The sequence below is a fragment of the Oncorhynchus mykiss genome, chromosome 19 (assembly GCF_057628025.1).
Source record: "Oncorhynchus mykiss isolate SJ-2025 chromosome 19, ASM5762802v1, whole genome shotgun sequence".
Classification (NCBI taxonomy): Eukaryota; Metazoa; Chordata; class Actinopteri; order Salmoniformes; family Salmonidae; genus Oncorhynchus; species Oncorhynchus mykiss.
The window spans coordinates 33,962,981-33,987,429 of NC_143040.1; the positions used below are offsets into that span (position 1 = coordinate 33,962,981).

General features: G+C 42.0%; 2 protein-coding genes across 3 annotated transcripts in view; both read right to left on the minus strand.

Annotated features, from left to right (window-relative positions):
• The window catches only part of LOC110497546 (isthmin-2), a 50,354-nt gene extending 47,368 nt beyond the window's left edge, over positions 1-2,986 (minus strand). Inside the window, exon 1 of the mRNA XM_021573699.3 lies at positions 2,010-2,986. Coding sequence (XP_021429374.1) covers positions 2,010-2,144 — 135 coding nt within the window. The 5' untranslated portion in view covers positions 2,145-2,986. The remainder of the gene's footprint in view (positions 1-2,009) is intronic.
• Positions 2,987-5,881: 2,895 nt separating this feature from the next.
• Positions 5,882-24,449, minus strand: part of sptlc2a (serine palmitoyltransferase, long chain base subunit 2a) — a 59,585-nt gene continuing 41,017 nt past the window's right edge. The window contains exons 10-13 of one of the 2 annotated variants that reach the window (XR_016488676.1): positions 13,933-14,165; positions 11,777-11,912; positions 11,414-11,543; positions 5,882-8,224 (exon numbers count right to left, since the gene is read on the minus strand). Coding sequence is in view for 1 of the 2 variants with exons in the window: in XM_036954482.2 (XP_036810377.2) it covers positions 8,144-8,224; positions 11,414-11,543; positions 11,777-11,912 (347 nt within the window). In the remaining variant the exon portion in view is untranslated. The remainder of the gene's footprint in view (positions 8,225-11,413; positions 11,544-11,776; positions 11,913-13,932; positions 14,166-24,449) is intronic. The other variant, XM_036954482.2, reaches the window with a different exon arrangement.

Sequence of the window (24,449 nt, forward strand, 5' to 3'; positions counted from 1 at the left end):
GGAAATACACAGACAGGCGGAATAAAGTACGTTTACATTGTAATACTTCTGACAGCCAACTTTCTAGTTCTTCTGGACTTTAGCGTTCTCTATTGAGTCATTATTAGTTTTGCATGAGATGAGATGACATGAGTCTAGAGTGGCGGCAGGGTAGCCTAGTGGTTAGAGCGTTGGACTAGTAACCGGCAGGATGCAAGTTCAAACCCCTGAGCTGACAAGGTCGTTCTGTCGTTCTTCCCCTGAACAGGCAGTTAGCAGTCATTGAAAATAAGAATTTGTTCTTATTTGCCTAGTTAAATAAAGGTAAAAAAAATAAAAATGACTCTGCCGTTGTGCTGTATAATTTGTGAATTTTGTCTCTTGTATAATAAATTCTGTATGCAGTGATTATATTCATGTCATGAACTGTAGATACAACTTGTATGTAGCTAATGTTAAAATTATTTTCACATTCACATAGAAATGTATGCAATTCCTTTTTTTGTTAAGCTAGCTAGCTATTTGATATGATTGTGAAAACAAATGTGTTTCTACTTAGGTTTGTTTGGTTGATTTTCATTAAATTAACTTCACTCTGAATTGCTTGCTTGTCTATATTGTGAAAAATCACTTTGTTATATTGTACTGGAGTAAACTTGAAAGTATATTGTATTAACATGGTATTAGCAACAGCGTCATTTTACAGCCCTCTTACCTCATATCTATCCTGTAAGTGTGAAGGTGGTACCTTGTAACAACATGGTAAGATCATGGACAGATTTGCTTTTGTCTTCATGGAATGGAGTCATCCAATGTAGTGGTACTTCACAAATAACTACATTGTATCTATGTGGTAATAGACACCACTTCATTTTACATCCTCTTACATCCTACAGTACCTAATCTGTAAGTCTGAAGTTGGTGGTACCATGTAACAACAGGTTAAGATCAGACAGATTTGCTGTTGTCTTTATGGGACGGAGTTGTCCAATGTAATTGTAGCTCACAAGTAACTCTATTGTATATATGTGGAAACAGACACCACTTAATTTTACCTACCCAGTAAGTATGAAGGTGGTACCTTGTAAGAACAGGGTAAGATCACGGGCAGATTTGTTGTATTCGTGTGATGGAGTCGACAGACAGACAGACTGATAGAGGGAGAGTTCTCCATTAATATTTTATCAGAAAGGGTATAAGCCTGAGGCTACATTTGCTTAATAACCCTTTGAGACGTCTGATCTCTGAACCTTTACCTCTGACCTGAACCCTGGAAAATGATGACTAGTAACTGGGTCATTACTGTATTATAGCCATGTGAAAGGGCAATGCCTTCATCTTTATAAAGATTTGAATACAGCCCATCACTATAAGCTGTAGAAAGTCTATGCAGTATAGCATACATACACACTGAGGGACATGAACTGCCAGATGCTCCAATGATACCTGAGGGGGATATTTGAGGTGTTATCAGGTATGAGTGTCATCACAACTGGAAAATTATCATTTCCTCACCAGCCAAAGAGGGCTCTCTACTCCTCTCAGCCTAACAGGACTGCCTGTTGTACATTATTTTATGTTTTTTTAGATTGTCTACACATGTTAAGGGGATTAAGGGGAGACAATCAAACGTTTCACATGATCTGGTGCCTATTGCCCTCCCCAGCTCCCGACTACCTCTGCTTTCATTTCAGCAAAATGATTGCGCAATGAAGTCACTTTGGACCACGGCCATTGTTGCTCACTGTCTCTGGCCCATTGAGCTTTCAGAATAAAGAGTTTAACCAAATAGATTAACTTCATGATGAATGATGCCAATTCCTAAACAATAATGTTGTAATTTCGGACAACATACAACGTGTTACGTCAAGCCAGGTGTTAAGGTAACATTACGCATCAATTCATAAATGCGCTCTGTCAAGTTTCAGCAGAGTGAAACATATTTCCCAATCATATGACATTGAGGGAAAATTAGCAAATGGCCTAACCCCCTAACTGTGAGTAGAAAATAAAAGTTAGTAGGCTTTTACCTCCGTGGTCGCAGTGCTCCTGTCCTTGGGGACTGCACTTTTGTGACTGTTGGTGGGGAAGCTCTTGATTGACACCTGAGTCATCGTCAAGAAGACTACCCACAGCAGGTTAACCTTCCTGTGCATCTTCTGCATGTCTTTTCCAAGTTGGGACAACAGCTGTTGGTTTCGTCGGTGTTTGCTGGTGTTGCGATGCTGTGGTCGGTGTGGAAAGCAACAGCAGATATTTAGAAGCCGCTCGGCGTGCTGGACACGTTTTCAGAACCCTCGCCTCTGATCCATAGCCTAAATATAATCAATATAAATCCGAAATCAATATGTAAGACTTTGCGATATACGATTCTTAATCCAATGTTGTTTGAACGTGAACTCAGTTTTCAGAGCTGGAGCTGAATTTTGAACCAATTTGATGCGTCTCATCTGTGCTCTTTGCTCCCCAAATGCGCCATTAGGTAACTTCCAACGTTGACGCTCAAAGGTTACTTAAAATATTTTGCACTGTGATCATTAATTCCCGTTGGCTCTTCTCCCGCCAATATCCAGTCTTAGTCTTATAACAAAACCGTTCAGAACTAGATCAGGCTATCGGCTGGTAGCTATGTTGCCTACCTATCCTCACTTGACTTTACACTGTCCAGACGCTTCGTCTCCTTATACTTGTCTCCTTCCGTACACGCTTCTTCGGTCCTGCTATTACAACCTTGTGGGTATACTCCTTTGAAATAAATGGACTTGAGTTTATCCCGAGTTTTAATAAGTAACTTTCTCTAACCTTAAATGCTGCTAACTCAAATATGCTCGCATGCGCTCTGCTGTGCCTGTTATAAGGAACCTCTTCTATGACTGCTTGAGAATAATCGTTTGTCATCTACATTCGTCGCTGCTTCTCTCTCTCTGTCACCATCTGTTCAGTCCCAGTCACCTTCGCAGACACCACTCATAGTATAGTGGCCTCATTGGCTGAGGGCTCGATCCCCATCTCCCCTTTACGGGTGACGTTCTGAGGGAGGGTCTTACGAAAGAGCGCACAATAAAAGAGCGAAATCAGGGAATGAATGAGCGACCGAAATGAATGAAGGTTTGTGAAGGGGGTGATTTTAAATATGAGCAAAATGAAAGGATAACATTATGAAAGAGAGGAGGTATAAGGCCGAAGATGGTGACTAAACAGAGAATGCTCCCTTTTGAATAAAGTCTGAAGGTTAGACACTCCCCGTTGGATTAGAGGGGCGTGTGGTTTAATAATGCAAATTAATATGGAGTAATTCATTTTCTTTGTTCGGGGATGAGCTTAATTAAATGACTTTCCCCACAGAGTTCCCATTTATCTCGCTATCATCTTGTCCATGTGCCAGAATTCCCCGTTTTGACTCCAAATGTTGCAGAAGCCAGGGACTAGAGTGTTGGGTTTTCTCCCAGACTGAAGACACATATGATGTGAAGCTGATGACGGCGGTGACCTTGTGAACTACAGAGGGAGAACTGATGAACTTCTCTCCACAGAGGGAATCAGAGATAGCGAAAGACGCAAGACAAAGACATGGCATGATTTCCAGCGATTTACAGTATGAGTTTATTCTGCGATAAACATGTTGAATTAAAACCACACCTGATTTTATGTTAGCCCTCAGACCGAACTCTCCCTTTGATAACCGATGAACCAGCTCTGAATTATGACACACGAGAAGGATAACGTTATCTGGAAATCTCCTACTTCTTCAGGATTATACTGTGTGTGATTGAGAGCGAGCATGAGAGTGAGTTAGTGAGAGAGATTCTGCGTGTTATCTCGGTCTTGCTAAGAAAAAGGAAAAGGTGATGTGTTTTAAGAGAGCAAGTGATGAAGGAGCTGTTGTTCAGCTCAAGGTATAAGATGTGCTGGAAACAGAGAGACAGTATTCAAAGTGATCCTGTTAACAGCTCTCAACACCTATTACAGGTTTGATTTTAGCTTGTTTCTTTTCTGCACCACTCTGTTCAATTCCAGTGCGTTCAGAAAGTATTCACAAACCTGACCTACACACAATACCCAATAATGTCAAAGTGGAATTATGTTTTATTTATTTATTTTACAAATGTAATAAAAAAATATAAAGCTGAAATGTCTTAAGTATTCAAACTCTTTGTTATGGCAAGCCTAAATAAGTTCAGGAGTAAAAATTTACTTAAGTCACATAATAAGTCGCATGGACTCACTCTGTGTGCCATAATAGTGTTTAACATGACTACCTCATCTCTGTACCCCACACATACAATTATCTGGAAGGTCCCTCAGTCGAGCAGGGATTTTCCAGGGACGCTTTCCAATGCCTCACAAAGAAGGGGACCTATTGGTAAATGGATAAAAATAAAAAAGCAGACATTTAATATCCCTTTGAGCATGAAGTTATTAATTACACTTTCGATGGTACATCAATAAACCCAGTTACTACAAAGAAACAGGTGTCCTTCCTTGCCGGAGAGGAAGGAAACCACTCAGGGTCTTCACCATGTGGCCAAAGGTGACTTTAAAACAGTTACAGGAGAAAACTGAGGATGGATCAACAACATTGTAGTTATTCCACAATACTAACCTAATTGACAGAGCGAAAAGAAACCTGTACAGAATAAAAAAATATTCCAAAACATGCATTCTGTTTGCAACAAGGCACTAAAGTAATACTGCTAAGAAAGTAGCAAATAAATTAACTTTATGTCCTGAATACAAAGTGTTGAATTTTGGGCCAATCCAATACATTACTGAGCACCACTCTCCATATTTTCAAGCATAGTGGTGTTATGGGTATGCTTATAATTGTTAAGGACTGGGGAGTTTTTCAGGATAAAAATAAATGTAATGGATCCAAGCACAGGCAATATCCTAGAGGAAAACCTGGTTCAGTCTGCTTTCCACCAGACACTGGGAGATTAATTCACCTTTCAAAAGGACAATAACCTAAAACACAAGGCCGAATCTACACGGGAGTTGCTTACCAAGAAGACAGTGAATGTTCCGGAGAGGCCGAGCCACAGTTTTGAAATCTACTTGAAAATCTATGTCAAGACCTGAAAATGGTTGTCTAGCAATGATCAACAACCAATTGACAATGAAGAATTTTGAGAATAATGGAAAAACGTTGCACAATCCAGGTGTGGGAATCTCTTAATTTATTTTATTTAACTAGGCAAGTCAATTAAGAACAAATTCTTATGTACAATGACGGCCTACCTCGCCCAAACCCTCACCCGGACGACGCTGGGACAATTGTGTGCCGCCCAATAGGACTCCCAATCACGGCCAGTTGTGATACAGCCTGAAATCGAACCAGGGTCTGTAATGACACCTCTAGCACTGAGATCCAGTGCCTTAGAGCACTGCGCCACTCGGGAGCCTCAGCTCTTAGAGACTAACCCAGAAAGACTCACAGCTGTAATCACTGCCAAAGGCGCTTTTAAAAAGTATTGGCTCAGGGGTGTGAATACTTATGTTTTTCATTTTCAATAAATTTGTACAAATTTCAAAAACATGTTTCCACTTTGTCATAATGGTGTATTGGTTGTAGCTGGGTGAGAGAAACAAATATATTTAATCCAATTTGAATTCAGGCTGTAACACAAGAAAATTAGATATAAGTCAAGGGTTATGAATACTTTCTGAAGGCACTGTAGCTAAAGCAAAATTGAATGGAACGCGTGAAGAAAATTAGTCATCTGGCCTCATTCACAAACCGACTCAAGAGTGCTGATCTAGGATCATTTTTGCATTTTAAATCATAATGAATAAGAGGTGGGGTCTGGTCCGAGATCAGCACTTCTAGTCTGAGACGCTTTCGTAACACAGGCCCTGATGTGTAATAAGTCAATAACATTTGATTTGTAATAAAACACAAAAACGTTGTTACATTATTTTAATGACATTTTGATGTCCGTAACATGAGTGAAACAGGTACAAATAGGTCATCCACTGATATGTAGCAAACACTGCATTTTTCTTTGATCCAAAAAAAGTACAGCTATTATTATGCACTATTTGTAGCACATCCAAGTTATGTTAGAACACATACATGTATTTTTTTTTTAAAGCAGTTGAATGGCCACTCACACCCTGTATCTCACCCAAGAGACAGGTCATCCACAGATGAGGCATAAGGACAGTGTTTAAATCTTAAGAAGTTTGACGTTAAGACTTTGACACCACATCAGTATCATGTTGTATTTCTCTTTGTGCAAACAAGAAAAATAGAAATATACAAAAGACATTTTTACACACATCCAGTGCAGATTTACTTCTAACTTTTTGCCTTTGAGGAAACAAAAAAATAGCTAGCTGAATGAGTCAAATCATTTGTCATTGTGAGAGTTCTTTGTACAGTAAGAAAAATGAATGAAAATCTATTTAGTTCTCTATATTCAATATTTTCAATGATCTTAAATGTCTCTCCTCCAGCTCTTTGCAGGTCACTTATATTAATAAACTCTCAAAGAAAGATTTTTATTTTTATTTTTTTAACACAAACAGAACATGTCCTTGTCTTCAAAGATATATCAATTTCATACAATAAAATCAGTAATTTTGGAATGAGTTCAGGTTGTATTTAAAAACTAAAACAAAGCCACAGGAAGGAGTGTTGTATGTAGGTAGTGTGTACAGTTGAGCACCTTGTTTCATGGTGTACTAGCAGCGTCAGTGACTATGTCATACTGTGCATGCAGCGCTAAGGTGTGCCAAACGATAAAATACACATCAGTAGTGATTGCACTGAGGGCATGTGATCAGTCAGAGAGGTGTAAAGGTATGTGCATGCAGGACATGGCTTCAGAGCTGCCAGTGATAAAATGTTACATTTTTTCCAAATTGAAAAAAAAAAAAAACATGGAAACAATGAATAAATAAATCTGTACATTAAACAACTCTCTCTGTCACACACACGTTTGGTTAAGACTAAGTCTGTCTTGACTAAGTCTGCCCCCCCCCCATCTGATAGATCCATTTCCCTGGATACCAGACTTTTTCTACTGGAGTGGGTGGAGTTTTCCCCCAAACCACCGCTACTGGGTCATATAGTTGTTCATCCACCTAATGATAACGTTAGGATCGGGATAGAATAATCTGATCCTAGATCTGTGGTTAGGATCTACAGCTGAAACAGCCTGGAACCAAGGGCTAGTGGATACGAGCGAGGAGGAGTGATGTGCTCATAGCTCATCTGGAAGTAAAGGCCTTGGTACAACGTCTCTCACTCTGACCTGTTATGAGATATAGTCATCTGTAAATAAAAATCATAAATACTTTGGAAAGAGAACGTAGTTAGAGATTCAAGTAAGACACGGTTCCTGGCTGCAAGTTAGAACAGCAAAGTTTAGCTCCAGGAGTCGGTTACACCAAACATGCATCTCAAAGCACTCCTAAACTGTACTTCATAGCAATACCATCACTGAGTAGAGTAGGATAACATTGCCCCTTGACACTGTGCTAAGGTCAGTTACACATTTCAACCCCAATGGGTAAGGATAGGTTTTGTGGAGGGTAAGCTGGTCCTAGATCTGTACCTAAGGGAAACTTCTAACAGAAACTCAGTGTGTTTTATGACCTTTAGAAATCAGTTTGTTTGTTTGTGTTGATTATTCTTGTTGTTTTTCTTCAACTCCCCATCTCTCCTCCAAAATGTTTAAATACTTCCGAAAGCTTCGTAAGCTACATTTAGGTTGGTCTTTACAAATCACACCGTTTCTCCCAAACACACACAGTCAGAGATGACATGACATAGGCATGACATAAAGCAGCTACAAGCACACATAAGCAGTCCTCAGTCTACTAATCCTCCAGAAACAAAATGCCACAAATTAAGATGCAGACCCAACATTTCATTATTTAAGACAAAACAGAGGTAAGAAATAATCGTTTGAAAAAATAAATGTTTTCCGAGTTTTTTTCTTCTTCTTCGCCATGATGCAGTGAGTTTGCTGGTAAAATAAGGCAGGCGTGTGAAAGTTAAAACCTTGTGTTAGATGAATAAAGTGGTTCTGTGACATCAAGGCGAGCACATTTTGGTTCTGGGTGTGGAAGACTGCCAGTCCAATCTGGTCCGATCCGGTCTAGACCACTGTGGTCCAGTTCAGTCTTGTATCTGGTCGTAGATGCTATGGTCGACGACTCAGTCCAGAGAGGGCAGTCTCTTGTGTCTGGAGTACTTGACCTGCAGCAGGTCTCCTACCTCACTGATCACACTCAGGGCCTAACCATAGAGACACACACACCATAAATGTTACATTATCACACAGATATGAAGACACACATACACGCACGTCAATGATCACTCTAACCCGAACACACAACACACACGTCATGCCTGCAGAGACACATATTACTGATTACACTCAGAGCCTGACAAAACAAACACACACCGTCTTGCTTTACATGTATACCGATGGAAGACACACTTACGCCAAAACTCACGTCTACGTCTAACACAGGCTGACTACAGCTGTCTGAAGCTACCATTGGATGTTAGTCAGTTGAGAGTGATGCAAGCCCTCCCAGATCACTAACACATGGTACAGTAGGATCTATGATGGGGGAAGACTGGGACTTGAGAGAGCAGAGCTAGCATGAGGATCTCACATAACTCACTCATCTACAACATGACTATCACATCAAGACCCATAATGGCAGAATCTCACTATAGGGCAGGCACTAAAGAGGCACAGTGATGTAAGAGAAGAAGAGAGGGAAGAGAGGTGATACAGAAATCAATGTGACACCAAAGAATAGATAGCAGACAGCAGATACAGTTGAAGTCAGAGGTTTACATACACTTAGGTTGGAGTCATTAACTTGTTTTTCAACAACTCCACAAATATCTTGTTGACAAACTATAGTTTTGGCAAGTCGGTTAGGACATCTACTTTGTGCATGACAAGTCATTTTTCCAACAATTGCTTACTGTCAGATTATTTAACTTATTCACTGTATCACAATTCCAGTGGGTCAGAAGTTTACGTACACTTAGTTGACTGAGACTGAGAAACAGCTTCCAGAAAATGATGTAATGGCTTTAGAAGCTTCTGATAGGCTAATTGACATCATTTGAGTCAATTGGAGGTGTACCTGTGGATGTATTTCAAGGCCTAACTTCAAACTCAGTGCCTCTTTTGCTTGACATCATGGGAAAATAAAAAGAAATCAGGCAAGACCACAGAAAAAAGACCTCCACAAGGCTGGTCCATCATTGGGAGCAATTTCCAAATGCCGGAAGGTTCCACCTTCATCTGTACAAACAATAGTACGCAAGTATAAACACCATGGGATCACGCAGCCGTCATACTGCTCAGGAAGGAGACGCATTCTGTCTCCTACAGATGAACGTACTTTGGTGCGAAAAGTGCAAATCAATCCCAGAACAACAGCAAAGGACCTTGTGAAGATGCTGGAGGAAACAGGTACAAAAGTATCTATATCCACAGTAAAACGAGGGTTATCGACATAACCCGAAAGGCCGAACAGCAAGGCAGAAGCCACTGCTCCAAAACTGCCATAAAAAAGCCAGACTACAGTTTGCAATTGCACATGGGGACAAATATGGTACTTTTTGGAGAAATTAAAATACAACTGTTTGGCCATAATAACCATCGTAATGTTTGGAGGAAAAAGGGGGAGGCTTGCAAACCAAAGAACAGCATCCCAACTGTGAAGCAAGGGGGTGGCAACATCATGTTGCAGTTTTGCTGCAGGAGGGGCTGGTGTACTTCACAAAAAAGATGGCATCATGAGAAAGGAAAATTATGTGGACATATTGAAGCAACATCTCAAGACATCAGTCACAAATGGGTCTTCCATATGGACAATGACCCCAAGCATACTTCCAAAGTTGTGGCAAAATGGCTTAAGGACAACAAAGTCAAGGTACTGGAGTGGCCATCACAAAGCTCTGACCTCAATCCTATAGAAAATTTGTGGGCAGAACTGAAAAAGCGTGTGCGAGCAAGGAGGCCTACAAACCTGACTCAGTTACACCAGCTCTGTCAGGAGGAATGGGCCAAAATGTACCCAACTTATTGTGGGAAGCTTGTGGAAGGCTACCTGAAATGTTTGACCCAAGTTAAACAATTTAAAGGCAATGCTACTGAATACTAATTGAGTGTATGTAAACTTCTGACCGACTGGGAATGTGATGAAATAAATAAAAGCTGAAATAAATAATTATTTCTACTACTATTCTGACATTTCACATTCTTAAAATAAAGTGGTGATCCTAACTGACCTAAGACAGGGATTTTTTACTAGGATTAAATGTCATAAGTGGTAAAATTCTTGCTTTGCATATTCCTCTTTGATTTAGAAGATACTGTTGCACAAACAACATGCTGATTTAAGTCTACACCATCACTGTATCAGGCTGTATTAGCTAGCTACGTTTGCTCTTAAGCAGTACATTTATTAGCTAGCTATTAGCATTAGCAGCTAACAATTAGCATCTCACAAGATTTTGGGCAACTTGCTAAGAAAAGACACACTAGCTGTTTGCTGATGTGAGAAACACAAATGAATAGTGTCATTAAAGAACGCTAGTGGATTTATATTAAGAAGCAAAGTGAAAACAGCATTGTTGTTGTCAACATTATTGCATGTGCTGCATTGACCAAGCAGACTGAACGCAAGTGTCTCATGGTTGAGGAACATCAATTGTGCTCCTTGAGTTACAGAGGGCATGGCTAGTTTTGTGTGGAAAGTGGCACGGAGAGAAAGAGCGGAGAGAGATGACTCAAGTAGCGAAGTAAACTATAAAAAATGGACATTACACATGGCGTATCGCATTTAACAAACCAAACATTCAAATATGGGTACAGAAGGTTAAGTAAAAACCTAAACCGGTCCCTGCATCAATACCGGTATATCATAAAATATGGTATACCGCCCAGCCCTAGACTCAATGTGAAAACAGATAGCGTCACATCAAAGGGCGGTTTGAGTTCTAGGGGGAGGAGAGGGAGGAGAGAGGGGGTACAGGCCTTTGTGAAAGAGAGAAGTAGTTAAAAGAGGATAAAAAAAAGAGGTGGAGGCAGAGGGAGTGTGCTTTTCAGCAGAGTTAAATGGGGAGTCCTGGGGGAGAGAGAGATTAAGAGAGGCTGTTAGATCTAATGCCAGCAATGAGGGGAGGGGAGGTCACACTTACATACACCCACCACTAAGGGGGATGGGGGGGGTAACCTACCAAGGTAAGTTTTATTTTCTCTATCCACACCATTTTTCAATTTGGTGACCCCACATGGGGTCCTGTACCCAAGTTTGGGAAACGCTGCACTAGGAAGTGGAAGCAATAGAATGGAAGAAAGAACGGAAGGACACAGGACCATAAGTGTACGCTCTTTATGTCTTTGATGTGAAAAAGGCAGCCATTTTGTGCCAAGCATGGGGGGATAGTTACCGTGTTGAGCATGTCTTTGGTGTGAGCGGCAGAGATACAGAATCGTGCTCTGGACTCAATGATGGGTGTGGCTGGAAAGCCCACCACCACCACCCCGATGTTCCTCTTCAGCATCTCTCTACCAAACGCCCTGAGAGAAAGAGAGAGCGAGAGAGAAAGCAAGAGAGGGCATCGAACAACAACTTTAGAGGAGTAGTTTGTGAGTAGGTGCACAGCCAAATATGTATTTAAAGTTTTGAGCCTAATTTGAAAAACAAAACTGCATTCAAGCCACTTGGTTTACTATAAAGTTGAGGAATGGGGCTGGGGAAAGGCAACCTCTCATATTCATAGATTAAACTGTGGATGCCAGGGCTAACTCACCCTATCTTGGCCGGCATGTAGAGCATCATGGGAACTACGGGCGAGTCGTTGTTTCCGTAGATGATAAAGCCCATCTCTGTCAGTCTCCTACGGAAATACAAAGTGTTCTCTGCCAACTGCTGCACGCGATCACGACCTGGACACACACACACACACACACACACACACACACACACACACACACACACACACACACACACACACACACGTGAATTTTGAAGGATTTAAAAATGAGTAGCTAAAGCCTGAACCTACTCAATGTTGGTTAAAACTCTTTCTAAGATGACACAGTAACACCCTACAGTGGTTTGTCCTCTGTCCAGACAGACAGCTGATGTTAACCACGTCTGTCTCTCTGTTACCATCTGGCTGTAGCCTTTATCAGACTGGTAGAGCTCAAGACAGACCCTCATGCCCCAGGCACATACTGCAGATCTCTATCTATTCCTACACAGCATTGGGGATGCAGGTTGTCTGTCTTTCTGTCTACGCAAGCCTATGTGTGTGTATGTGAAAGGGTCTGTGTGTGCTTCAAGGGCTGAAAGTATTACGAGCCAATTGATTACAACTTGTACATACACATCAGCCTTTGAAAGGAGGTCAACACACTTTCTCACCAAGCTCCTCGCAGTAATATTGAGGGAGAGCAGAATTCCGCCTGTTCCTTTATTGGCTATGAGGCGGACGGAACAGTTTCGGAGGGCCAGCTTGCATTTCTGCACGCCTCGGTTCTCACTTGTCAAATATTCTGCGCATGCTAAGGACTCGGGCCCAGGAATTTCCCCTTCCCTGACGATTCCCCCCTGCTAGTCGCCCCTCCGCCACCGTTGGCCAGATGCACTAAGTGACGCCTTCAAGTCACTTTGCAGTGGCACATTCCTGCCTCGGGTGCCAGGCTGAACAAAACACATCATCCCCAATTGAGAGCTACACATTAGAGAGTGACACACACACGTCAGGATTGGTTTATGGAATGCTGACGTTTTTGATGAAACGGGGGGGAGCAGCAATCACTTGAGCGAGAGGAGAAGAGGGAAAGCAACAAGTGTGGGAACGTGACAGGGGATCATTGGACTTGACGTGTGTATAACATATATGAAAGTTGACTTGATTGGCTGATTAAGGTGCATAGCCCCCCCCCCCCCCCCGGAAACATATGTTAACATTGCCAAATCAAGTGACTCACTGGTTAATTGGGTTTGTTTTTTAATTCTTTGTGGATCTCTGTAATCTGAGGGAAAACTGTGTCTCTAATTTGGTCATACATTTGGCAAGAGGTTAGGAAGTGCAGCTCAGTTTCCACCTCATTTTGTGGGCAGTGTGTACATAGCCTGTCTTCTCTTGAGAGCCAGGTCTGCCTACGGTGGCCTTTATCAATAGCAAGGCTATGCTCACTGAGTCTGTACATAGTCAAAGCTTTCTATAAGTTTGGGTCAGTCACAGTGGTCAGGTATTCTGCCACTGTGTCCTCTCTGTTTAGGGCCAAATAGCATTCTAGTTTGCTGTTTTTTTGTTAATTCTTTCCAATGTCTCAAGTAATAACATTTGTATTTTCTCATGATTTTTTGGGGTCTAATTGTGCTGCTGTCCTGGGTCTCTGTGGGGTCTGTTTGTGATCAGAGCCCCAGGACCAGCTTGCTTAGGGGACTCTTCTCCAGGTTCATCTCTCTGTAGGTGATGGCTTTGTTATGGAAGGTTTGGGAGTCGCTTCCTTTTAGGTGGTTGTAGAATTTAACAGCTCTTTTCTGGATTTTGATAATTAGTGGGTATCGGCCTAATTCTGCTCTGCATGCATTATTTTGTGTTCTACGTTGTACACTGAGGATATTTTTGCAGAATTCTGCAAGCAGTCTCTTAATTTGGTGTTTGTCCCATTTTGTGAATTCTTGGTTGGTGAGCGGACCCCAGACCTCACAACCATAAAAGGGCAATGGGTTCTATAACTGATTCAAGTATTTTTAGCCAGATCCTAATTGGTATGTCAAATGTTATGTTCCTTTGAATGGCATAGAAGGCCCTTCTTGCCTTGTCTCTCAGCTCGTTCACAGCTTTGTGGAAGTTACCTGTGGCACTGATGTTTAGGCCGAAGTATATATAGTTTGTGTGCGTGCTCTAGGGCAACAGTGTTTTTGGAATACCATTATTTCTTGTCTTACTGAGATTTACTGTCAAGGGCCCAGGTCTGACAGCATATGTGCAGAAGATCTAGGTGCTGCTGTAGGCCCTTGGTTGGTGACAGAAGCACCCGATCATCAGCAAACAGTAGACATTTGACTTCAGATTCTAGTAGGGTGAGGCTGGGTGCTGCAGACTGTTTTAGTGCCCTCGCCAATTCCTTGATATATATGTTGAAGAGGGTTAAGCTGCATCCTCGTCTCACCCCATGGCCCTGTGGAAAGAAATGTTATTTTGCCCATTTTAACCACACACTTGTTGTTTGTATACATGTATTTTATAATGTCGTATCCCCCCAACACCACTTTCAATCAATTTGTATAGCAGACCCTAATGTCAAATTGAGTCAAAAGCATGAGAAGACTTTGCCCTTGTTTTGTTTGTTTGTCAATTAGGGTGTGCAGGGTGAATACGTTACAGTAATTTGGTAAAAAGCCAATTTGACATTTGCTCAGTACATTGTTTTCAATGAGGAAATGAACGAGTCTGCTGTTAATGATAATGCAGAGGATTTTTCCAAGGTTGCTGTTGAAGCATATCCCAAGGTAGTTATTGGGGTCAAATTTGTCTCCACGTTTGTGGATTGGGGTGATCAGTCCTTGGTTCCAAATATTTGGGAAGATGCCAGAGTGAAGGATGATGTTAAAGAGTTTAAGTATAGCCAATTGGAATTTGTGGTCTGTATATTTTATAATTTCATTGAGGATACCATCAACACCACAGGCCTTTTTGGGTTGGAGGGTTTGTATATTGTCCTGTAGTTCATTCAATGTAATTGGAGGATCCAGTGGGTTCTGGTAGTCTTTAATAGATTATTCTAAGATTTGCATTTGATCATGTACATTTTTTGGATGTTTGTTTGGAGAAGTGGGTTAACCATACATCTCAGTTTTGGATAGATAACTCTGCACACAACCCCCCTGAAAACATATTCCCACCCTTTCGACTCCATCCCCCCTCTCTCTCCCTCTCCTCCGGCTGCTCACACACACTGTGGGAAAGTATATACCCGACGGCGCAGGACTGACAGCACAGTATTATCATGGTCAGTCAGCCCATGCATGCCAGAGATGACTTGCACACTGGACAGAGAGAATCACTTAGGGCTGTCCCAAATCGATAATGACCTTGATGAAAACAAATGGCAGCAGGCTGCTTGGTCTGGTTCTGAGTCACTATCCTCTCATCTTCCAAATGGAGCTGTGTGTTGTGTTCAACTGATACGGGACACTTGGCACTGCCCACCAATACACAAGACTACTGCCACTGCTGAGGGAGAGAGTATAGACGGAGGGGAGAGAGAGAAAGAAAGCGAGAGAAAGGAGGGGAGGGAGAAGGAGGAGAGTGGGAGAGAGAGGGGGGGCGAGAGGGAGGAGGAGAGGGAGAGAGAATGGGAGAAAAATAACACAATTTCTCTCTTACTCACGTTCACCCTCACACAAGCACATACTCGTTGCCATGTTCTCCAGCCATTTCCCTAATGATCCCAGCCTTTCCCCTCCAGAGCTGTGATCAGCTACATAAACTGTGAGGAGAACAAATGTATTAAGACCCAGAGCAGGGCTGGCCATCTGAAAGCAATAAGGCCTTACAGGGGGAGCAGTGTGTCTGTGTGTGTGTGTGTGGAGTGGTCGCTGACTTCAAGCTCTTCAGTCAGAGTGTTCTCTCTCCAGGGGGATGGGGTGCAGGGCTCTCCAAAGAAAATCTTTCTGGGTTACCCTTTCAACAGCTAGTTTCACAACACACACACACGTACGCAGTGGCACGGGCACATACACATACACACTTAACTCCTTCCAGACACGGGGCAAAGGGATCTGGAGTGAAAGATGGGGGGAGGGGGTGAAGAGATGAAGGAAGGGGGAGGGGTGGAGGGGGAAAAGGAGAGGGATTGAGGGGGATGGAGGGGCGAAAGAGCTTCCAGATGTAGGGGCTGTTTCCCTTTCAGATGAAAGTTCCTCCTCACTTCCTTCTCATCTGAGAATGGGGGGAGGAGGAGGGATAAGTACAAAACACCCACAGCGCTTTGGAGGTTTCTACACCAGCTTCAGTTCAAGGGCTTCTGACAAGCAGAGATGGTCAGAACACACACACACGTAATCATTTCGATGGACGATGTATACCATGTGTATCCTGTACTCCAGTACATACGACTAATAAAACTTAACACACACACACACATCTCTGAGTAGCAGTAGAATAAGAAGCTGGGGTGGAAGCTCTATATGGCAATGTCCATGCAAAATCGGGGTTTCACTCACACACACACAAAACTTACACACAGCCATGGAAAGATCAACAGCTTTAGAAGACTCTAGATTCTGTATCTAAACCATGCAAAGTAAAAGACAAATGCAAGGTAGAGACAGAACGAGGCAAGGAGAGTGAGTTAATCACTTCTAAACTCAAGACCGTTCAGAGACCAAACTTCTCCAATCTAATGTAAAGTTCAATGTCCTGAAGAGACAATGGGACGTCTGACATCACAAACTCTGAACCCCGCCTTTCTCAGGAGTCAGGGGAAGTCAACACCCTCACTCTGAGACGGATGGGCTGGAGTTGGTATTGCCCATCTCAATGTCAACCAGATATCATGCAAAACCTGTTTCTAGCCCGGATCCATCCAGCCTTAATCCATTCAATCATCCAACTGGATTCAGATGGAATCTGGAAGACAGATTTTGAATCAAAACAAATGAATTGAACAAAAGATTCTGTAAATAGGAGACACGCTTGTTGGCCATGTTCAGTCCTTGGTAGAGCAGTGGCACAATGTTCATCAAGGCACGGAATTGTTGGCCTTGTCCAGAAATACATGCCTCCCTGACATGTACCCAACTGAAGATGGGGGGTGGGGGCGGGGGGAACCACTAGAGTACCATTTCCCTTCTATCCGTCGCACTTCCTGCATCTCCATCCCATTTCTTGTCTGCCGTGGCCGTCACTCCAGATGAGACCCACATGCTCCCAGGCGTGACGGAGACCTCCCAACTTCCCAAACTCACCGGGAAAACCGTAAATATCAGGGAATGGGAGTTTTCCCTGAGTGGAAACAGGGATTGTTCCAAAGACTTTCTCCTGGGGTCCAGAGATAATATTTATCCCTTCAACATGTTTTTAGGATTACGGTTTACTAATCATCCTGTGACAACGGCTTTGTAAACCACTCCGAAGAATAATAACACATTAACTCAACCACGTCTTGCCTTTTCACTTCAAATCTTATTCACCTGTGGAGCTAACTTGGATCCATCACAGCAGCTTTGCACAAGTGATATACAATACATCTTTATAGTATTGTCTGTAGAAGTTGAATAGATTATTATAATTAGTCTATCTGGGTGTGAGGCTTGCTGGCTGGTGCTTTGCAGTGATGGCTCCACCTCTGCTTCTTGTACTGATGAGGGTCTAGTAACACAGATGCATGTCTCTCTTTCAGTAACATCATATCCACTTGTTTTGTAGGTCACAGTAGCTTCACATGGCTATTTAACCTTTATTTAGGCAGCGAGTCCCATTGAGACAACTGCCTCTTTTGCAAGAGAGCCCTGCGTGACCAGCAGAAATGGCACATTAAAAAGTTAGACAACTAATGCTTCAATCAAGGCAGGAGCACGGACAATACAAAAACACTATTATAAAAGTGGTTTCGTTGGTGAACAGGTCCTACAACAATATGAACTACCCGAAAGGCACAGATGCGTCCAACTGTAGGGTATTCTGAAGGTTCGACAAATACATAGCTTTTGGAACAATAAGAAACACATGTTGTTGATTTTTTTCTGTTTAAAACTATTCTGCTACACCATGTCCTAATGAACACTGCCCTGGTCTGTGGTCCTGATAAGGCCTGGGCTATCCGTGAAGAATGACTGGGTTTGGCCCATAGATCTGAGAGGGTGTTTTTACACCACATTTAAAGGCCACTTTACAGGCCTGTAACTCCAGGGGTTATAGCTCTACTGTACTACTGCCTGGCTAGGCACGCTGTATAAATTACACTGGATGAATAGAACCAAATCACACCATATGTGTGTGTGGGTGTGTGTGTGTGTTTAAAAAAGCCCCGTTCCCACATAGTGTAGGATTAATTATCTGTGGTGCACAGAGGAGAGAGACGTGTTGTGAAGGTCTTTTGATGGTTTTCCCATGAACTTCCTCTCAGTGTTTTATCTGTGGACACTGTAAGGTTGAGTGAGAACCAAGCATGGATGGTTTTAACATCACCTCTAAAAGGCCAAGATGCAGTCTGAAAAACAACACAGAGCACGAGAAGAGGAGAACGTTGAGGCTGACACACGGGTGGTGAGACTACGTGGTCATCTGTGACATCCATTCATATGCCCTGTGAACGAACATTGCCACATCCTAACTTGAGATACATGTGAGACTAATTGTCACGCAAATCCTACACTTATCAAAGCATGATCATTTCTGTGAAAAGTCAAGTTACACGCACACCTCCCTATTTCAGATTCTGCTCTAAGAGTGCATCTGTGGTGACATCAAGGGGGAGGGGGCAAACGTCCCCCCTCTAGCCCATTGAAGGACCACCCTGATGGGAGTTTAGAGGGTGTCGGTCCCCCTGGGGAACCACAGGATATCCGGCCACCTATATACGACCTCCAACTGAAGAAAAAAAAAGTACATTGTGCATCCCGCACGCACACACAGACCATTATATAAATGCACACACTCGTGCAGGCATGCACACACACACATTGACCCCTCCCCCAATTTGATTGCTTTTCCAGTCATGACCCAGTTCACACACACAGCGATCATTAAAAATGCCAATTAGCACGCCACTATGCTAAACACTGTGGCCACAACATCACAATTCCGCAACATACACTGATGTCAATGACAGATTCAAGGTATGGGTCAGTTCAGTGGTCAATCAAAGGGAAAGGCGGGGAGGAGAGCAAAGTATGGACAGCTCTGCTGTCACTCAAAGGGAGAGATGGGGAGGAGGGCCAGGTACGGACAGCTTAGCTCTGACACACAGGGAAAGGCAGGGAAGAAGGCCAAGTTTGGTCATATCTGCTGTCAATCAAAGTGAGAGGCGAGGAAAAGAGCCAGGTATGCCAATGTGTCCTTCAACAGTTGTTTGACATATTTGGAGCAGCGCTCTATATACAGTGAATGAAGGGTGGAAAAGAAGGAGGAGAAAGGATCTAGGATCAGTAGTCGACCTCCTGAGGCTGCAGTAATGGTAGGATTGCCTGCAGGAACAATGTCTTTGTCTAGCAGGAGTACATGTGTATCAGATCTAGGATCAGTAGTCAACCTCCTGAGGCTGCAGTAATGGTAGGATTGCCTGCAGGAACAATGTCTTTGTCTGGCAGGAGTATATGTGTATCAGATCAGATGTGGTGAGATGTGGACAACCTTGAGCAAGGCTATGTTACAGAAACAGTCACTGAACGTACGCTTGAATGTGCATGCGCATACACACACACACACACACACACACACACACACACACACACACACACACAAAATATAATAAAATATAAAATATAATAAAATAAATCCCACTGCAAAAGTTAATTAATTAATTGATGGAAATACCAGTCGATGGAAATACATTTGACCGTCATGTTTATCGGTCGATAGGAACTTTTGCATAATTTAAATGAAATTGGCCTGGTTTTTGTATTTTTGTTAGTCGTCATGCATCTTATTTATCTAACAACTACACGTGCACAGCATACAGACTATTTGAGTGGGATTTCACCTGCTGCTCCTCAGCTGGTTGCAGCTGGAGTAAAACATGTGCTTTAACTTCTTGGTGACGGGGCAGTATTTTCACGTCCGGATGAAATGCCCAAATTCAACTGCCTGCTACTCATCCCCAGAAGATAAGATATGCATATTATTAGATTTGGATAGAAAACACTCTGAAGTTTCTAAAACTTGCCCTGTTCAGAACGAGGGTCACTTGTAGTCTACTGTTAGATAGAGGAGTGACCAGAAAGCTAGCTACAGTTTGTTTTCATCCTGTATTGAACACAGATCATCCCGTCTTCAATTTGATCGATTATTTACGTAAAAAAAAAAACTAAAGTTGAATTACAAAAGTAGTTTGAAATGTTTTGGCAAAGTTTACAGGTAACTTTTATTTTGTAGTCACATTGCACAAGTTGGAACCGGTATTTTTCTGGATCAAACGCGCCAAATAAATGGAAATTTTGGATATATATAGACAGAATTAACCGAACAAAAGGACCATTTGTGATGTTTATGGGACATGTGTGATTTAATGAAAGTTTGATTTTTATAGTAATTTATTTGAATTTGGCACTCTGCATTTTCCCTGGTTAAGAAGACCATTCATTCAATGAGCAACGATTCTAAATGCAATCGCGTGTTACGAACTGTTTTGGTGAACGACAAAAAATAGCCACCATGTTTATTTCTCAACTTGTAATTGAAGTGTTCCTCCCCATTCAAGTGCAGGCAACAGGCTATCAGCGCGTCACCCACCACTTTACAACGTGAGCTGCAGGCAGTATGCATTTTGAAAATATACTTAATTGTTTGAAACCTGTATGTTTTACCTCATATCATGAGGTATGCCTCACCTTGGTTCAAAGTAGCCTATAGGCAAAATCTGACCATGGAAACGTGGAGACAATTACTTTAAAAAGACTTCATAGGCTGCGGGTAAGTTCAAAGTTTGGGTAAGCTTACAATTTATCTCACCATTTCTACTGTTTTGGGTGCCATTTATGATTTTCATATGTGCAACAGTTTACTGTGAGAAACTATAGTTTTAATATATTATCATTCACAATGGATGTAAAAAAACAAAAACAAAAACACCTTTCAACATTTCTGAGCAGCAGGCTAGGTGCTTACTTCTATGCGCGCTCAGGCTCACTCCTTCAGCATTATCAGGACAGAGAAACCAGACCCATGCTCAATGTTCACATGGAGCACTCCAAACAAAAGACAATGAACAAATTTACAAAACTTCATAGATGGTTACTCTGCAAACTACGTTTCCACTCTGAGAATGAGAACAGTAAATGACTGTAATTAATACATGCATTCAAATAAATTAAATGTAACCAAATGACAGGGGTTAACGGTACATTTACTACTGGTGACATTCGTAATGGGGATTTGATTAAAAAAAATAATAATCAAAGGGCAAACAATTCACACAAGGAAACAATGAATGCGCAAGAATTGGCAGGAGACAGCTGAGCCATTCTGGAGAGAGACTCGTCTACAGTGCATTCGGAAAGTATTCAGACCACTTGACTTTCTCCACATTTTGTTACGTTTCAGCCTTATTCTAAAATGGATTGAGTATTTTTTAAATCAATACGGATGTTTAGACATTTTTGCAAATGTATAAACAATTAAAAAAAACAGAAATACCTTATTTACATAGGTATTCAGACCCTTTGCTATGAGACTTGAAATTGACCACAGGTGCATCCTGTTTCCATTGATCATCCTTGAGATGTTTCTACAACTTGATTGGAGTCCACCTGTAGTAAATTCAATTGATTGAACATGATTTGGAAAGGCACACGCCTGTCTATATAAGGTCCCACAGTTGACAGTGCATGTCAGAGCAAAAACCAAGCCATGAGGTTGAAGGAATTGTCTGTAGAGTTCCGAGACAGGATTGTGTCAAGGCACAGATCTGAGGAAGGGTACCAAAACATTTCTGCAGCATTGAAGATTTCCAACAACACAGTGGCCTCCATTCTTAAATGGAAAAAGTTTGGAACAACCAAGACTCTTCCTAGAGCTGGCCGCCCAGCCAAACTGAGTAATCGGGGGAGAAGGGCCTTGGTCAGGGTGGTGACCAAGAACCGGATGGTCACTCTGACAGAGCTCCAGAGTTCCTCTGTGGAGATGGGAGAACCTTCCAGAAAGCCAACTGTCTCTGAAGCACTCTGCCAATCAGGCCTTTATGGTAGAGTGGCCAGACAAAGCCACTCTTCAGTAAAAAGACTCATGACAGCCCTCTTGGAGTTTGCCAAAAGGCACCTAAAGACTCTCAGACCATGAGAAATAAGTTTCTCTAGTCTGATGAAACCAAGATTGAATTCTTTGGCCTGAATGCCAAGCGTCAAGTCTGGAGGAAACCTGGCACTATCCCTACTGTGGGGATATTATTCAGCAGCAGGGACTGTGAGACTAGTCAGGATCGAGGGAAACGGACCAAAGTACATAGAGATCCTTGATGAAAACCTGCTCCAGAGCACTCAGGACCTCAAGACTGGGGCAAAGGTTCAATTTCCAACAAGACAACGACCCTAAGCACACAGCCAAGACAACGCAGGAGTGGCTTCGGGACAAGTTTCTGTATGTCCTTGAGTTGCCCAGCCAGAGCCCCCACTTGAACCCAATCAAATATCTCTGGAGAGACCTGAAAATACCTGTGCAGGGATACTCCCCATCCAACCTGACAGAGCTTGAGAGGATCTGCAGAGAAGAATGGGAGAAACTCCTCAATTACAAGTGTGCCAAGCTTGTAGCATCATACCTAATAAGACCTGATCTGTAATGTCAATGGTGCTTCAACAAAGTACCGAGTAAAGGGTCTGAAAACTTAAGCAAATGTAATATTTCTGATTTTATTTTTTATAAAATTTGCAAAAATGTCTAAAACCTATTATTGATTTGGCATTATGGGGTATTGTGTGTATATTTTAGAATAACATAACAAAATGCTATAACATAACAAAATGTGGAAAAAGTCAAGGGGTTTGAATACTTTCCGAAAGCATTGCATACCTTTGCGAAACACCCCTCCCCTTCTTCATTTCTCAACATTTGAAATTATACTCAAGACACATGATCTTCAGACATATTTTAGATGCTTTTCACTGACGGCTTGTGATTTGAAACAATCCACAGAATTTTCTTGAATAAGAAGAGTCCTCTGTGGCGAAGACATGCTTTCTGGGGACTTATTTTGAATGATATTATTTATTTTTGTATAAACAGGAGTAATTATAGAAATATATCCAAATGTATTTCCATCTGTCACATAGGGAACCGTTATCAGGTGCTCTGTTTAGAATGGCGGTTTCCCAGGTGCTCTGTTTAGAATGGCGGTTTCCCAGGTGCTCTGTTTAGAATGGCGGTTTCCCAGGTGCTCTGTTTAGAATGGCGGTTTCCCAGGTGCTCTGTTTAGAATGGCGGTTTCACAGGTGCTCTGTTTAGAATGGCGCTTTCCCAGGTGCTCTGTTTAGAATGGCGCTTTCCCAGGTGCTCTGTTTAGAATGTATTTTTTCCGCAAATTGCCTCTCTGTAAATGTTTGAAAATGACGTTTTATTGGCTTCTTCATTACATGAGTTGCCTGTTCTGTTCAGGTGTATTACCATAATCTAAATGTGATATTTTTTATCATTCTGAGCACCGTGGACACCCTAATGGGTTATGCACCCAATACATATGGGTCCACTACATATCTCAAATGGACGCTAAATTTAAAATCTTCCTGTCATGTTGTCCGGCTCCACATTTTCCTAGCGGAAACCCGGACACACACACACACACACACACACACACACACACATACACTTCACCTGGGGCAGACAGGGCAAGAGCAACTGTTTGTTGTCGTTGTCCTGCCGTGATTAAGTGGCATGTGTGTGTATGAAAGTGTGCGTAAATGCCCTTGTTCTTGCACGTGTACAAAAGTGTGTGTGTGAGAGAGTTGGTTGAGAGGGCCTCACCAAAGGGCCTATCAGTGTGGCCTGCTGGGTAATTGTTGCCATATTGGAGGGGTTGGTTGGGGTTCTGGGTTAGATATTGTACCTGGAAAGACTCTGTGCATCTGTGGAAGCCATCACTCTTATTTAATGAGTGGTGAAAAACAGAAGAGGGCAGAAATTAAAAACCTCCCACATGACATTCTTTCCCTCCATCAAAAGCATGAAAGTGAAACAATAGTGATGATTCAAGGTTAGGGTTGACCATACAGAATGTATTGTACAGAGAGTGGAAAAAGTATGTGATGACTGTTGTTTATCCACAATATGTTTAAATTAAAATTATGCAACACTAAGCAGGGACAGTGACAGGAATAAAGTAAGCAAGTGAGTGTGTGGGTGTGTGTCTGTAGCCATGGTCAGTACTGCAGAGGGTTATATACTACAAAGCCAGATGCCTTTGATAAGCAACCAGAAATAACTATAGATTTTCTGGAATATTAAAAAAAGCTAAACTTAGATTGTGGAATCAAATCGGACCATGCCTATTTTAAGCTTACCCTTAAAAATAAATAATTGTACACACACACACACACACACACACACACACACAGTCAAAAGTTTGGACACCTACTCATTCAAGTGTTTCCTTTATTTGTACTATTTATACATTGTAGAATAATAGTGAAGACATCAAAACTATGAAATAACACATATGGAATCATGTGTGTTAATCAAAATACATTTTATATTTGAGATTCTTCAAAGTAGCCACACATGGACTTGATTACAGCTTTGCATACTCTTGGCA